Source organism: Camelus bactrianus, chromosome 14, assembly GCF_048773025.1.
Source record: "Camelus bactrianus isolate YW-2024 breed Bactrian camel chromosome 14, ASM4877302v1, whole genome shotgun sequence".
NCBI lineage: Eukaryota > Metazoa > Chordata > Mammalia > Artiodactyla > Camelidae > Camelus > Camelus bactrianus.
This window is the reverse complement of record NC_133552.1, coordinates 15,501,376-15,519,298: the sequence shown is the minus strand read 5'-3', so window position 1 is coordinate 15,519,298 and position 17,923 is coordinate 15,501,376. Positions and strand designations below refer to the sequence as shown.

The window sequence follows — 17,923 nt, the reverse complement described above, 5'->3', positions numbered from 1 at the left end:
ATACTAACAGAGGAAATAAAACTTGACAGGAATGTCAAAGGAATTCACAGGAATTTCACAGTAGCTGTATTGCAGTCCGCTTCTTTACAACTCATTATAATCCATCTGAAACCAGCACCAGAAAATAGCATTTTTTAAATTGAAGTACAGTCAGTTACAGTGTGTCAGTTTCTGGTATACAGCACAATATTCCAGTCATGCATAGACATACATGTATTCATTTTCATACTCTTTTCCATTAAAGGTCATTACAAGATATTGAATATAGTTTCCTGTGCTATACAGAAGAAACTTGGTTTTTGTATCTATTTTTATATATGTGGCTAACATCTGTAATCTCAAACTCCCAAATTTATCCCTTTCCACCCCCCTTCCTCTGGTAACCATAAGATTGTTATGTCTGTGAGTCTGTTTCTGTTTTGTAGATGAGTTCATTAGTGTCCTCTCTTTTTCTCTTTTTTTAGATTCCACATATGAGTTATATCATATGGTATTTTTCTTTCTCTTTCTGGCTTACTTCACTTAGTATGACGATCTCCAGATTCATCCATGTTGCTACAAATGGCATTATTTTATTTTTTATGGCTGAGTAGTATTCCAATGTATAAATATACCACAACTTCTTTATCCAGTCATCTGTCGATGGACATTTAGGTTGTTTCCATGTCTTGGCTATTGCATATAGTGTTGCGTGAACATTGGAGTGCATGTATCTTTTTGAATTAAGGTCCTTCTGGATATATACCCAGAAGTGGGATTGCTCGATCATATGATAGAAATCTATTTTTAGTTTTTTAAGGAATCTCCATACTGTTTTCTCTAATGGCTGCACCAAATCACATTCCCACCAACAGTGTAGGAGGGTTCCCTTTTCTTCACACCCTCTTCAGCATTTATTGTTTGTGGACTTTTTAATGATGGCTGTTCTGACTGGTGTGAGATGATACCTCGTAGTTTTGATTTGCATTTCTCCCCTAATTAGTGATATTGAGCATTTTTCATGTGCCTGTTGGCCATTTGTATGTCTTCATTGGAGAATTGCTTGTTTAGATTTTCTGCCCATTTTTGAATTGGATTGTTTTTCTGTTATTAAATTTTATGAGCTGTTTATGTATTCTGGAAATTAAACCTTTGTGAGTCACATCATTTGCAAATATTTTCTCCCATGCTGTAGGTTTTTGTTTTGTTTTGCTTGTGGTTCCTTTGCTGTGCAAAAACTTATAAGTTTAATTAGGTCCCATTTATTAATTTTTGCTTTAATTTCTATTGCCTGGATAGAGTGCCCTAGGAAAACACTGTTAAGATTTATGTCAGAGAGTGTTTTGTCTGTGTTTTCTCTAGGAGGTTTATCGTGTCTTGTCTTATATTGTCTTTAAGCCATTTTGAGTTTATTTTTCTGTATGGTGTAGAAAATAGCATTTTGAGGCATTTTTGAGACTACATTAATTCTCCTTCTCCCTGCAGTATTTGACACTGTTGATCACTTCCTTTTTCTCCTATGATCCTTTTAATGGTCCATTATCTCTCTCTCTTTCTCCCTTAATCTGTTGTTCTCATGAGCATGAAATTACTAGGGAACTTTTTAAAATACACACTCACACATGTTCCGACAGCTTACCCATTTCTTTTCTGCCAAATTATATCCCATCCCATCCCAAAATCGTTAAAATTCTATTCAAAATTCACTTGTCATGAAGTTTTCCATAGCAGCCCCAGTGTAATCACTTCTTTTGTGCCTTAACATTTATTTGCAAGTAACAAAATATCTTTTTTATAGAATGAGTTGAGACTAAGAGTTTTCTGTAAAAACAGATTGTCTAGAAAAGTTGAAATTAACAGTGTGTCCTAATTTTTTTTAACTATACTTGGTAAATTCAACATGGTATCCTGGAAAAGTCTATTTAGTTAATAATTAAAAGTATAGTTTAGTTAAATTTTTAATAACAATATTCTACCAGTGTTAATTTCTTAATTTTGACAAAGAAATACATTGTTATATAAGATGTTAACATTAGAAGAAGCCAGGTAAAAAGTATACAAGAACTCTGTATATATTATCTTCCCCACTTTTCTGTAAATCTAGATTTATTCCTCTAAAAAGCCTTTTAAAAATACTGTATTTGATTAATTATGGTAAACAGATCATCTCACCTATTTTATAGATGAAACTTGGAACCTAAAAGGTTGAGAGTTTAGTATCATCAAGCAAATTAGCGACAAGTCTGGTGCCTCCATACTTAATCTTGTCTCTACCGCCTATACTTCTGATGATGTAGTCAGTACCCACAGTGCCTAATAAAATAAGCTTTATAATGTAGATACCAGTTAATGCTACTGACTGACTTATCTTCAGGGTACTGTTCAATTACGTATTTTCACAGTTTAACACAGTTATGATCCTCCCATAAAATCAAGAAACTCTAAAGGGTATGCATATATATACATACACACATATGTTAACGTTAAACATAATCTTGCAGTTACAGGTTAATAGCCAGAGGACACTGGTTAAAACAAGGAATCATTTTTAAGTCCACTATAAATGAAACATAGTGCTGTACTAAGATTTTTTAAAGACAGTATGATGGTAAATACTACATTTCCTGTGACTCAATAGAAGCAGATTAAATACAGTAATAGTCTTCTGAATTTATTCAAGCTTTAGGATCTGTGAAAAGGAGAGAAAGTTATGCTTGTGTACAGATTCAAGATAGGGTGCTCTTCATCCTAGTGGTTGGTGATTTTATTTTGTTTCTGTTTGTTTTGTTATCTTTGACTAAGATAGCCATTAAATGTAGGTAATTTTAAAGTATGCTTTTACATTAATGTCCAGGTATAATCTGATACCTTTGTTACCAAATTTTAGTTTAAATCTAATCCCGAGACTTTTTTTTTCTCTTAATTAGACTTTTATTATAAAAGTAATCCAAAATATTATAGAACACTATTAAAACCTGTTTTTCTCTCACAATTCTCCCTGCATCCTACTACATATACATACAAAATCCTCAAAGGTAAGAATTAGTACATTTTTACAGTACATTTTCCGATATTTGTATGTATTTTTAAATTTCTTTAACACAGCTGAGATCATAGCATATATACTGCTTTGCAACTTTTTTTCCCACTATTACATAGCATATATATTTTTTTAATTTTTTAACACCTTTATCGTGGTATGGTTCCTGTACAGTAAACTGCACGTTTGAGTTGTACACTTTGATGAATTTTGATAGATGTATGCACCCATGAAACCACTACTACAATCAAGGTAGCTAACATTTCCACACTCCCCAAGAGGTGCAATTTTCAAACTCCCAATTTATCCCTTCCAACCCCCTTTAACCCTGGTAACCGTGGGTTTGTTCTCTATGTCTGTGAGTCTATTTCTGTTTTGTAGATAAGTTTGTTTGTATCCCCTTTTTTTTTAGATTCCACATACAAGTGATACCATATGGCATTTTTTCTTTCCCTTTCTGGCTTACTTTAGTTAGAATGACAGTCTCCAGATCCATCCATGTTGCTGCAAATGGCATTATTTTATTCTTTTTTATGGCCAATTAGCATTCCATTGCATGTATATACCACATCTTCTTTATTCAGTCATCTGTCAACGGACATTAATTTGGGTTGTTTCCATGTCTTGGCCATTGTAAATAGTGCCATAGCACCGATATATTGAGGGCATCTTTAAAATGTCAGCACATAACATGTCTACCTCATTCTTTTGTGAGTAGCTGCATAGTAATGTTAAGCTATACCAATATTTCCGATTTCTTACCATTATTAACAATGCTGTGATGAGTATTCTTAATTGCATATATTTATGTACTGATGTAAGTTTATGGAATATTATCCTGGAAAAAAATTCCTGAAAATAGAATTCCTGAGTCAAAAAGTAAACACATTTTAAATTTTTATAGTGGTTCCTAAGTAGCTCTATGCAGGGATTGTACCAGTATATACTCCTATCTCCGTTTAAGAGAGTACCCATTTCTCCAAACCCTCAACACGCTGGATATTATCAGTTTTTTAATCTTCCCTAGCCCAGTGGATGAAAAGTGGCATCTTGTTTTAATTTATATTTACTTAGTTATGAATGTAGTTAGATTTATTTTATTTTATATATTTTTATTTTAAATATTATTCATTTATATTTTATTTCTTTGGACAGTCCACGTTCTTTGCTCATTTTTCTCTTGAGTTTTTGGTCTTTTTCTTACTGTTGGACACTTTCTAAAGTGAGGAAATGAACCCTCTCAGATATATTACAAGTGGGTTTTTTCTGCCATTCTTTCTCTTGACTATAGGATGTTTACTCTAATAGTTTTAAATAGCCCAAAATGGTCTTTAAACTTTTGTTGAACCCATCTGCCCTTTCACAGTAAATTATATCTCATCTACAAACGGACAGGTTTCTATTTGTGGCCATTTTATGTAGGTAGTTACAGATATATTTTATTTAATCTTGAAACCCCACTTGATTTTTCAGTTTTTTGTGTACATTTCAGTTGTTTCAAAGAGCTTTTAAATGTTATGTTTTTGCAGGCCTCAGACATCCAGGCAAGGACAGTAGTACTTACCTGGTCACCTCCTTCCAGCCTCATTAATGGTGAAACTGATGAGACTACTGTACCAGAGGTCTATGGTTATGAAATTCTGGTCTCAAGTACTGGAAAAGATGGGAAATATAAAAGTGTATATGCGTAGGTATTTGTTATGTTTTACTCCTTCCCGTTATATAAGTTAATAAAGAGTTTAATACTGATTTTGTGCTATTTTCCCTCTTCATGCTTTTGTTTTGCATCTATAAATTGACCGGTGATAGTAATTTCAATGTAAATAGTCCAAATGTCAGCTGGTTCACATTTCTGTCTACACTCCCTTGGACTAATCACCTTCATCAGCCACATTCAACTTTTTTATTTTTCAGTAGGCTTCCTAATAGTCATAAATTTAAATAAAGACATAAATTTAAATTGTATCATGTAGAAGCTAGGACCAGAAATGGAGAACTCTTATATTGTGAACTCATGCAGTGTGGTATTGCTCCTTTAAGGAGTTGGACTTAATTCTTATATGTACAAGCTCATGTCCTATTGTAAAATGAATTTAGTACCATTGTTCTTCATTTGTGTATTGGTATGTTAATAATAATATTTTGAAAACATCATAGTCCTCTTTTCTTGGTTAAAAAGTGCATTATATACCAAGAAGCCTTAGAAAGTGTCAGTGGCTAAAATTATGACATTCATGACTAACAGTTGTAAAGTATTTTCCTGTTCTTATCCATATAGGAATTGCTTATTCTGATGAAAAAGAGTAAAGTCAATTACTAGGTATAATTTCAGCCCCAGGAAGATTGTAAAAGAGGTGGTTAGCCATTTGAATGATCATAATTAACACAGAACACTGGATACATCAGACTTCCTGGTGCCTTTTTTCAAAAAAAATAGCTAGTATGGGGAAGAAAGGAAAGTGAAACTGCTCCAGTGACTGTCATCTAGTAACAGGTTATAAAAATACCACATCTCCTTCTCTCTATTGAGACTTCCTTGTGTTTCTTCTGTTTCTTTTTCTTAAAAGAAGCAAACCTACCTAAAGGGTAAACCAGGGAATAAAGTCCATCAAAATAAAGGTTTCTTTTGATGTTAAATGGCTGTTCTAGTTCGATATGGCTGCTTCCTAAGAAGAAGGATTTATCTCCATTTGCAGCCTGACCAGAGAGCACAAGAGGAACATTAATCAACCTTAGTCACCTGGTTTACTGTACACCAATTAAGGTCTCTCTCTGAGGCTGCTGCTACAATTGCTCAATTCATTAAGGTGTACTTCCATCAATGAGATATGTTTTCTTTCTCATAATCACTGGTTTTGATTTGAGAAACAGGATAGCTGGAAGGCAAGTAGGAGTGGGATAGAAGGTAAGAGGAAGAAGTCCGTAAAGTAGAGAGGAGAGGAACTTGGCTGAAGGAAATGGAACAGAGAACAAGGGTTTCAAAAAAAAAAGAGAAAAGAGGCTGTTTTGTTGACTACTTACCCAAATAATAGTAGTATCAAATGATTATTTAAGAAAATGTATGCTGTTATATTTGAAAATGTAATAGTGGCCATGGGAAATACTTTACTTTAAATTATGATTCACTTTTTTTCTTACCTAGTCATTAAACATTTTTTTAAAAGTTCTATGTTCTATTTTAAATAAAATTCAGTAGTGGCAGACTCCTTGTAAAAATTTGGTAATTTTTATTTCAGTAGTACATATGTTATTTGGTGTTTTCAGTATATGCAAATGGATTTTAAAACAATTAAAAATAGTTGCATTTCTCCAATAAACTATCTTCCCTAATTCTACCAAAAAAAAAAAAATCTGGCTTACACAACTGATTTGTTTAGCACACCTTTTTGTTTTAAAGTGGTATACAGGAACATACTTAAGTTTGTCACATATCCTAATTACACAAATTCCGTATTAGTACAATCTGGATGTGGTTCCAGTTGGTTAAGTAAGAAGCAGTGTAATTTTATAAAGTACCACAACTGTAGTGTATATAATACATATCCTCTGGAAATGCTTTGTTTATCAGACAATGAAATGTTACCTTTTTTTCCCCCAGAGGAGAAGAAACAAATGTCACTTTAAATGATCTCAAACCAGCTACAGATTACCATGCAAAGTAAGAAATTCCTATATGTTGCTTTTATATAATATAGCATAGAGATTGTTTGTTTTTAATGATTTCTTTAAAAGTCTAGGATATAATTTAAATATTAATTTCGGATTGAAAACATGGACTTTGTGGACTTTTATTTTTCTTTTGGTGTAAATATCAGTACTTTCCCCAAAAAACAAAAACATTTAACTCAAATGTTATATTGAAGGGTTAATCACCCTGTTTGTAGGATATAGGAATTAGAACGAATATACAGATAATGTGTATAATATGTCTGTAGGATCTAATTTAGCGCTGGAAAATTATTCCAGCTTTAGAAATTTTTATAAAATAGAATCATAAATAATATTTGGTTCCTACTTATGTATTTTTACTCCATCCTATTTTGTTAGAGTTTGGCATATTAAAACTCTTAGAATTTCATAACATTTAATTGGGGTAACTTAGAAACTGCTGTTTTACTCTGCACAATTCTTCTGTTATAATTTACTGAAATTATTTGTAGACTCTAGGGCCTCCCCAGCTGTAACTCAGTATAATGATTTAGTCAGTCACCTCTGTTTATAAAAAGAACACTTGTAGTTGGGATTATTCCTATTGAACTATTAAATTAAGTCTTCAATTATACAGCCTATGAATGAACCCAAAGTATTGTCCAACTTAATGCTTTTCAAACTGTGGATTGCAACTATTATTGAATCATGAAATTAATTTTGTGAGTTATATTCAGAATTTTTAATTAAGTATAATCAAAAGGAGTAAAAAGTATCAGTATATTATCCTTCTTATAGTGTTTCAGGATACTTGTGTGTGTGTGTGTGTGTATAAATACATATCACAGAAACACAGTCACAGTTTAAAATGAATTTCTCACTTGGGGCAGTCAGAAAAAGATGAAAGCCGAGGGGGGCGGACAGCTCAGCTCAGTGGTAGAGCGCATGCCTAGCATGCACGAGGTCCTGGGTTCAATCGCCAATACCTCCATTAAATAAAAAAATAAACCAAATTACTGTCCCCCCCCAAGAAAAAAGAAAAGAAGACAAAAATTTTAAGAAGAAAAGAACAAGATGAAAGCCACTGGTCTGTTCTATTTTTCTTTTTTTTTTAAGGGTCACCTTTTATTTCTGATATGCATATTTTCTCAATAGAACATTTAGAGGGCACCTTACTGACTTGCAGGTACTTAAAGGTAACACTGTAGAACGGTAGGATATAGTGATTCTGCAGGATAAATGTTTATTTTTTATCACCTTAGAGTTCAGGCAGAATACAATTCTATAAAGGGAACTCCTTCAGAAGTTGAAACCTTTACTACCTTGAGCTGTGAGCCTGACATACCTAATCCTCCGAGGATAGCCAATCGGACCAAAAATTCACTCACTTTGCAATGGAAGGTAAGAATATTCTCTATGGAGTATTTCCAACTGGATATTTGTTTCCTTTTTTTTTTTTTCCCTGTAGTATTAAACTTCAGTTGTTTTTGGAGTCAAAAGAGGTTTAACCTAATTTGTTCTTGTTCTTTACATATGGTAAATAGGCATTTGCTTCTTATACCTTAAAATAACACTCTATCAGTTTTTCCATGTTTTATGTAAATATAGCAGAAAAGATTGATTTATAATTAGCAGTCTTTATACTGAATATGTGGTAACACAGCAGGTCACAACAGTAATTCTCAAGCTCATTACTGCTTTCTCTAATATTTTATAATGACACCTTTATATCCTGAGTTTTATCCTAAAATGAGATTAATAATAACTTAACTGGACTCGTAGTTCTAAAAACATTAATATGATGCCGTAAACGAGGAATAAAATTATTTTTAACAGAATAATGTATTTTGTAATATATAGATATTTGGGCCCAGCTACACAGGAAGATGTAATGAACTGGATAGACACTAGACAGAACTGGTAATTCAAATACCACAAAAATCATTGTCATTGGTGATATGATTTTCTGAAATGATACATAGATATTGGTAAATTTCTGAACAAAATTGAGTACAGTCTTTCCCTTGCACAGTAGTTGCATTTGAGGGAATATAGTAACTGTTAAAATTATACCAAAAATACCTTGTAAAATAGAATTAGGTTCTAGACTGTAATAATTATAAACATATTTCACCTATGTGGATGTCCAGGAGCACATTCAAAAGTCATAGAGGAAAAGAACAATTCTTCATTGCACTGAAATAAAAGTGAAATTCTTTAGTTCTAGAGTGATTAAATACTGGAATAAAATGACAAAAAGACTGAAATTGTTACCACTGAAGATTAACAGGTTGATGAATTAGCAATCTTGGGCAGTTGACACACGGAGTCTAGAAACAGAGATCCAGACTGTATGCCTTCTTGGAGTTCCTTTCAGCATCCTAGTTCTTTCTCTTTGGTTGTATTATGTAATATTACTTTCAGATTGTAAACTGAGTTTTAATGAAAATGACAGGATCAACCTGAGGAGCTTAAAGCTGTAAGACCTTTTGATAAAAGGCAAAAAGATTTTTTTAAAAAGGATTATAAAAGTTAAGATAGTTCTTAATAAAAGAGATTGTTCAGTGTTCAGAAAAGTTTGTGTAGCCTCTTGCTTTGTTTTCTTGCATTCAAAGGATTATGGGAGGATACATGTATTTCTGTATTCCCTGTGCAGATTTTTCCAGGGCTAAATCCCAGAGAATATGTGTGACACAATAGATGCCTTAGATTAGATCATCACAATGTCTTTTATAAAGGTACTAATTTGTACTCATTTTGTTTGTTTTTTGGTGTTTGTTTTAGGCACCTAGTGACAATGGTTCTAAAATCCAAAGCTTTATTTTAGAGTGGGATGAGGTAAGTAAATTTAAACTTTTTAAGTTAGGCTAAAAATGTATGCATATCATCAGGCAGAAATAACATTTTTGTTTAATAGGTTTTTTCCTCTTTAAAAACAATATGAATGGTTTTCTGTGGTATGTGTCGATTGATTGTGTTTAGAAAACATTACTGACTGAACCTCCCTATGTTTTTTTCAACTAAACCAGCATCAGAGCTGTCACTTGGTTAATTACCTTAATTAATTAGTTTTTATTTTGAGGGGGAGGTACTTTTTTTTTTTTTACTTACTTTTAACGGAGGTGCTGAGGTTTGAACCTAGGACCTTATGCATGCTAGGCATGCACTCTACCACTGAGCTATACCCTCCTCTTTTAACTGGTTAATTACCTTGATGAAGGAATATTTTCTTTCACATCAGCTTTAAAGGCAAGGATGTTCATTTACTGTGGCTGCTTTAACAAATTAACCGCAAACTGGATGGCTTAAAACAACACTTTTATTCTCCTATAGTTCTAGAAGCCAGAAATCCAAAATGGCTTTCACTGGGCCAAAATCATGGTGTCACCACAGCCCTGCTTCCATTTCCTAGAGGAGTATCCATTTCCTTGCCTTTCCAGCTTCTGGAGTCTGTCCTCATTTTTTGGTTCATGGTGGCATCAGATTGCCTTTTCTCCCCCTGCTGCACATCGCCTTCTTCCCCTTCTGTTTTCAAGTCCTTCTCTACCTCCCTCTAAAAAGGCAATTTGTAATTCCATTTAGGACCCGCCCAAATAATCAAGGATAATCTCTCCATCTCAAGAGCCTTAGTTTAACCATTTTGACAAATTATGGAAGGTATTTGATAAACTTTATCACCCATCTCAGTTAAAACTCAAAACAAATTAGAAATAGAAAGGTAATTCCTTATATGATAGTTTTATATTAAGTGAAGTACCATCACTAAATAATGTCATTTCTAGTCAAAGCAAAAACAAGTCAAAGTTGCCAGTTACATCCACCTTTATTTGACATTATTCAGGAATAATGGTTAATTAAATATGGTTAATACAGTATGATTTGGAATCAAAACAAAAGGTGGAGCTGTGGTGGGTGGGTTGGTGGGCAAAATTATTATTATTTAGAGATGATACGATTTTCTGTTTAGAAAACCCAATAGAACCAACTATAAGCACTATTAAAACTAGCAAGAGAGTTCAATAAAACAACCAGATACAGACTAAAGATTTTCTCTGAAGCAGAGGTCACCCTGACTGCCCTTTACCTCTACCAATACAATAAAGAGAAATGGGTAGAAAATGAAAAACTTGTCTGTTTTCTGTAGCACCTTAAATTTCTAAAACTCTTTAATTGTCCTGAACTACAGACTTTTCTCTCTCCCATCTTAATGCCTGTAATTTGGGTTTTTCCTTTCTGTTTATACTCTTTCTGTGTTAAATCTAAGTGGTAGTAGCTCTTTATTAAAATCTTTATTATAAGAAGCTTAGCAGCTATCTAGGTGGTTTGGGGGTGGGTAAGGGACCTTTTCTTAAAACCGTTGCATAGAACTTTTCGTAGGTTGAGGAATGCTGCCAGTTATGCATATCAGAGATAACTCTATTTCCACCACTACCAGTTCCCCCATAGAGATTGTGGGGTCCATACCAGGAAAGAGTTTCTTCTACTAAAAGCCAGAGAGGTTTAGCGTCAGCTGTAAAAAAGGGTGCTTAGTTCAAGAAGCTATACAGAGATGCCTACCCTTCAGTTTTTGAATTCTGCATTAATGAACACTGAGTATCATATAAAAGATATGTTATCTCAACTTTCTCTTGAGATTCATGACATGCATATAAAATAAAGATAACTTTTTAATGTATACTAGGCTAACATGTTACTATCAAGTACGAATTAATGTGGATTCCTCTTTTTACAATAATATACATAATATATAATAACCAGCTATTTCTTTTAGGGAAAAGGAAATGGAGAGTTTTGTCAGTGTTATATGGGCTTACAGAAGCAATTTAAAATTACTAAACTGTCACCAGCAATGGGTTGTAAATTTAGACTGTCAGCCAAGAATGACTATGGTACAAGGTAAGACACATTTTAATGTAGATATTTTAGACTATTTATATACATTTATTTGTATAAATTACTCACAGTCCAAATTACCCATTAAAATTTTCCTTAATTACCACTTTGTTGATATAGTTAAGATGTGTTACTAGCCTAGCAGAAGCTATAAGAAAATTTGTTAATTACATAAACTGCAGTTTTAAAAGAATGGTAATTCAGTTTTTTAGATATCTGACCTGGTTACCATAAAGATATTATCAAATACAAGATTTATTATTTGGATTATAATTAGTTGTAATTTTCCCAAAATACGTCATTTCTCAAAAAATGTCTTTGGCTATAGAAAATAATTTTTTTTCATTCCTTCTTAAAAACCATTTGTTTCAACAGTGGTTTTAGTGAAGAAGTCTTATATTACACCTCAGGCTGTGCCCCTTCTATGCCAGCAAGTCCTGTATTAACTAAAGCAGGGGTTACTTGGTTATCCTTACAATGGAGTAAACCCTCAGGAACACCATCAGATGAAGGAATTTCTTACATTTTAGAGATGGAGGAAGAAACTTCAGTAAGTATGAATATGTATTTTAAATAGGGTATTTAAAACATATTTCAGTGTGATATTAGTCCTAACACAGTTAAATATTGTCACAATAGTTAAATCCTTCTCCAAATCCTTTGAAACCTTGGTTGGTAATTGTTTGGGAAGGACTAGAAGTGAGGGAGAACTCAGTCTTCTGTTTTCTTGATACATTGGACGGGTTTTGTTTTTTATGTGTGTTTGAATGCATTTTGAAGCTGGGAACAACACAGACTACATTTTAAATATGTATGCTTTGGGAAAAGTTAAGAAAGGGGAGGATCACCACAGCCTTAGACTAAGCAGCTGTAAAAGATAAGAAAAAAGCATGTCTGTCTCCTCCAGCTGTGTTCATACACTGCTTCCCCAAGTGCCACGGAAAACTTGAAGAGCGTCACATGAAACTATATATAGTTCAGCCTGAATCTAGTTACCAGTGGCTCATCTCTTATGAGCTAAACCTAAGCTAAACAAGAGTTAGGCTGTTTCTGTTAGTTATATATAGTTACATGTAGTTCCATAGCTTTTCAGAGTTACTTTGAAGCAATATGAGTCAAAAATAGCATGGTCCTTCCTAGGTATATACGCAGGAGAATTGAAAACACATTTGTACAAAAATTTGTACATGAATATTCGTAGCAGCATTATTCACAATAAGCAAAAAGCAGGAAAACTGAAATGGCCATCAATTGATGAATGGATAAACAGAATGTAATATATCCATTCAGTAAAATATCATTCAGCCATACAAAGGAATGGAGTACTTACCTATGCCACAACATAAAGGAGCCTTAAGGACATTGTGCTAAATAAAGGAACCCAGTCACAAAGACCACATATTGTGTGATACCATTTACATGGATATAGGCAAATCCATAGAGACAGAGAGTGTATTAGTGTATGAGAGAAGAGAGGAAGCGACTGCTAACCAAAAACAAAGTATAGGCTCTATTCTGGAAGTAGGAATTAAATGATAGTCGCACAAGCTTGTAAATATACTAAAACCTGTTGAATTTTATACTTTAAAACGGGAATTTTATGGTTTGTGAATTATGTCTGTTTTTAAAATTTTTTAAATAACATTGGGAAAGTAGTGAAGCATTGTCCCTGGAGCTATAAATAACAGTGCTAAACCTAAGTGACATCCCTACCTGCTAGCACAACCGACCATTTAGCTATTCACCAAACACAACTGTGTGTTCAAGGAAAGTTAAATATGTTAAATAGTTTCTGTATAGCTCTTGCAACATCTGTCTGGAAAATTCCCGTTCTAGGGATAAGCTTACTGATGGTGGAGTTACCATTGGCTCTGACTTACCCTCAACACAAAGATCTTCTCTTGGCTACTGTACTTACTAAGAATAAGTAGTCTTCATCCTCCTACAAATGTTCAGTAGCATTTCTGGATCCATCTACTCAAGGTAGAAGTATCAAGGTGCAGAATACACTCAGCCAAGCATCAACTACATTGCACACAGTAGAAGATGAAGAAGACCTGGGTCTTTTCGCATATTCCTTATTCCTCATATTTCTGCTGTCAGACATCTAATGAAGACTTATTTTCCCTTTCCAGGGATATGGTTTTAAACCTAAATATGATGGAGAAGACCTTGCTTACACAGTGAAAAATCTCAGACGTAGTACAAAATATAAATTTAAGGTAAGCTTTGAAAGCCCTTGAAAGATTTGTTTGTTGTTCTCATTGTTCCTGTTTTAAAGCCAAGCACATGCCTCACTCACTTGGTTTCAGATCTTAAATTTTGGCCTTTCTAATGAGCTTTATTGTTTTACTTCTTACTATATGATAATGTTTCTCAAAACTTTATGTACCTAAATTCAAAACAATCTTAATGTTTTATAGAACTCTTGCAAAATCATCTTTTAAAATGTAGATGTTATTGAACATAGTCAGAATATGCTTTTTTTGGTAGGTATATCAGAAAATAGTAATGATATTTAAATGCTCTGTCAAGGGATATACAATTTCAATTGTCCAATTACTGGTAGTCACTTGATGAAGGTGATATCTAGCATGTTTCTTCACTGTAAAGTTGTTTGTTTTCCCTTGGTAATAAGTATTTTGTAAACTTCTTCCTCATCAAATTTTCACCCACTAGTTTAAACACCCATTGATAATTCTTGCCTGAATCAGTTATTACTATGATTAATGGTTGCCAAGTGGTGATTTTTTTAATTGTGTCATTCCTTCTACATTTATTAGTTGGCATTATACTATAAGGAAAAGCTTTCTCTTCTCATTTATATCAGTATGAACTCATAGACTCCTGTTTACTGAGTGGGTTATATTTTGTTGCTGTGGTTATCAATTATGAGGCTCAGATGTCTCAGATTTAGGAGCCCTGTCAAGCTGGCTTCTGAATCCTTTTGACGTCCCCTGCCCCAGTCATTCTTAGAGCCCGCCCTTTCTGGCACATGATACTCCATTCTCATCTTGTACTTTCCCTTCTTCAACCTTGGAATTGGCCTTTTCTCAAAGCACCTGGGTCCTTAAGGTGGACGGTGATATTTAGAAGTCAAGATCTGGGTTGTAAGTATACTTAATGCTATAATGGTGCTATTCTTGGGCATCCTCTCAGTAGACAAAGCTAAGAGTTAGACGTATGTATGTATGTTTTATGTGCATGTGTACACACATGCAGTTTACATGCACAACACATTTATATTCTTATTCCTATATATATATATATTTTAAATCATGGGTTCATACCAAATACCTCCATTTTAATCCAGTGCCACAGGTTAATTCTAATTTTTTCCCTTTCCTTATTTCTATGTCCCTTCATCATCAGTGAGAAACTTTGCCCTATTTATGTTCAAAATACTTATTGGGTGAAACTCCTCCTTCCCTCATATCCTTCCCTAAAGTCCTATTCAGGGTACTTAAGTTTCTACTAGGAAATGCTGCTGTCTCTGTTCAACCCACCTCCATCCCTCAGCACACATACTTGCCTCATATAGTTTTCCTGTTGGCCTTTGGACTGAATTATTTCAGGAGAAAAGTGGGGATACTCTATGTATCATTCTTCCTCACCTGAAGCAGTAGAAAGCTTGAAAAGTCTTCTATGGAGATTGCTGAAATTCTGTATCTTTCCTAGTATAGCATCCATTCTAGGATATATTTTAGCTCTGACTTGCTTGGTGATACTGCTATTTCTTGGCAAATGGTGTGTGAATTAGTTAATATACCAGGTAATATAAGCCAGCCTACATTTTTCTGCAGAGGTTTTTCCAAAAATATAACAGGATGCCTATTAGTTGATTAAATTCAACATATGAATTTCCCTACCAGTGCTTGTTTGTCAGCTTCTTCCAAATAAATGATCAAAGCCACTGTAAATTGTTTTCACCATTAAAAAGCAAAGATAAATTTTATTACTCCTCAAGAACCTAATAAAGAAAATTTTTATGATAATGGAAAACTTGATTATGCAGTACATAATCATCATATGTGTTATGGTTTGTATATTAGCGTCATTTTTAAAACTGATAACACTGGGTCATTTCAATTTTCTAATACAACTTTTATATTGACAAGATTTATAAAATACCTAAGAAGTATGTAGGTACATTTATTCCAGTTTTCCTCTTATGATGTTGGATTGCATTTTCGCTTCAGTAGTGATTATCATACCAGCAGGTCTTTTAAGGGAAAGTTGTTCAGGTCTTTATAGTTTGGTAAGTTTATTCAAATTCTTAGAATTCTACCGTGTAACACCATGGTGTTATTGCCACATACAAACAAAAATGTATACACACCAATAGGAGTTAGGTTCCTTGCTGATTCACTTTTTTTAAAAAATCACAAATTTCTATTTAAAATTCCCACTGTGGCAGTCACTCTCAATGCAGGGTATAGAATTAGAATCTCCAAGGAGACAATAATAGGCTTTTCCAAAAAAGCACCCCCAAGTAACTAGAGAGGAAGTGGGAAACAATATGTCCCTAAACTACCTCTTAACAAATCACTGGATTATAGGATTATAAGAAGGGATTATATACTGGTTTATTAAATAACAAATTAAAATAGTGAGAAGATCTAGAGCAGTAGTTTTTAACGTGTGATCACCAGAGCATGCTATCAGCATCACCTGGAAACTTAGAAATGTAAATCCTCTGCCCCCGCCCCCAGATCTACAGAATCAGAAATTCTGGGGGTAAAGCCTAGCAATCTGTATCTCAGTAGGCCTTCCAGGTCATTCTGATGCTTGCTGAAATTTGAGAACTGATCTAAAGGAGGGGAAAAAATATTAGGAAATAGAAAATGATGACTGTGAAGTTTTCTAGAAGTTCAGACATTTATTTTGGGGTTTGGGGGGGGTTGTATATATATATTTTTTATTGACGTTGTGTCTATTTCTGGTGTGCAGCATAATGCTTCAGTCATACGTGAACATACATATATTCGTTTTCATATTCCTTTTCTCCTTAAGTTACTACAAGATACTGAATATAGTTCCCTGTGCTATACAATATGAACTGGTTGTCTATTTTATATATATTAGTATCTACAAATCTCAAACTCCCGATTTATCCCATCCCACCCCCTTCCCCGCCTGGTAACCATATGTTTGTTTTCTCTGTCAGATATTTATTTTGAATCTGCCATGTACTGAATGCCAGCTGAGGTGGGGTTGAATCATAAAATCCTATTTCCATGTCTTAAGTTTTTCTTTTCTAGCTTGACATTGCAGTCTCCTCTTTCAAGCAAATGTATATAATAAAATCTTAACACTCTATAAAGAATTCTTAGAATACTAAGCAAAAGCAATAAAAATATTATAATGCAGAAAGTACTGACTTAAATAGTGTATCGTTGTTTGTAAAGAAACAATAAAGGTATGATTTAACATAAAATTTTGATATGACCAAGTTTACCAAATGCCAGAGTTCTAGGCACTACACTAAGAACAATTCTAGCACACTCAGAATACTGAAACAATGAAAAACTTTAGAGGACAAAAGAAAAATGAAAATAAAACTTTAAAGCATAAGAAAGCAATCAGAATTCTTAAAATCATTTAAAAGTTCAGAGGGATAAACAAGCAAACAATGCTAATTCCACCAGATGGGCCACTTGGAACCTGGGCTAGGACCTAGTGTCCAAATTTTTAATAAAAGAATTGAAGGTTTCAGAGACCAATGGCCAGTCACTATGACTCTGGGACAATAGAAAGCTGATGCCTTACTTCCTGAAGTTCTTGAAAAATAGGTTTTCAAGTAGCAGGGCTTCTTAAAGTCAAGGTCTGAGTACCTTGAGCTCTTAGATACCTTTACTTTAGCTTGTTACTTGTTTTTGAGGCCTTTTGAAAGGTGGTAAAAAATCAAAACAGTAGCTGGACCCATCAACTTCTGTTATCTTCCATCCTTGAAATTTACACATATGTCAGCATCTCTGACAGCACATAGTCATGTTCCCTCTTCCTTCTCATCTTGTCTGATGTCATTTTATGACTTCTTCCTTTCTCCTCTGCCCTGTCTAGGTGTGCCCAAGTTTAGTCCTTAGTTCTTCGTGGTATATCCCTCTCTCCCTTGGATATATCATCTGTTTGCCTTATACCAGCTGTCATTTCTGCCCTGAAGAGTACTAAATCTCCAACCTGTTCTTTTTATCACTTTCAGGCTATTCTCTTACCTTCTAATCCAAGTCTATTTTATACCTAGATTAATCTTTCTGAAACAGCTTCTCCTCCAAAGAACAATTTTCTTAATTTGATACAAGGTTCTTTATATTCTGACCTATTCAGTTTTTAAATGTACTGCCTTTCACTTCTTACTTGAAC

The 17,923-nt window shown here is 33.7% G+C and overlaps 1 protein-coding gene across 3 annotated transcripts in view; it reads left to right on the top strand.

Moving 5' to 3' along the window:
* FNDC3A (fibronectin type III domain containing 3A) overlaps nucleotides 1-17,923 on the top strand; it is a 138,561-nt gene that overhangs the window by 102,444 nt on the left and 18,194 nt on the right. For all 3 annotated transcript variants that reach the window (XM_074378142.1, XM_010951413.3, XM_010951414.3), the window contains 7 exons: nucleotides 4,549-4,706; nucleotides 6,618-6,677; nucleotides 7,930-8,068; nucleotides 9,452-9,505; nucleotides 11,439-11,563; nucleotides 11,936-12,110; nucleotides 13,696-13,782. In XM_074378142.1, the coding sequence (XP_074234243.1) occupies nucleotides 4,549-4,706; nucleotides 6,618-6,677; nucleotides 7,930-8,068; nucleotides 9,452-9,505; nucleotides 11,439-11,563; nucleotides 11,936-12,110; nucleotides 13,696-13,782 (798 nt within the window). The remainder of the gene's footprint in view (nucleotides 1-4,548; nucleotides 4,707-6,617; nucleotides 6,678-7,929; nucleotides 8,069-9,451; nucleotides 9,506-11,438; nucleotides 11,564-11,935; nucleotides 12,111-13,695; nucleotides 13,783-17,923) is intronic.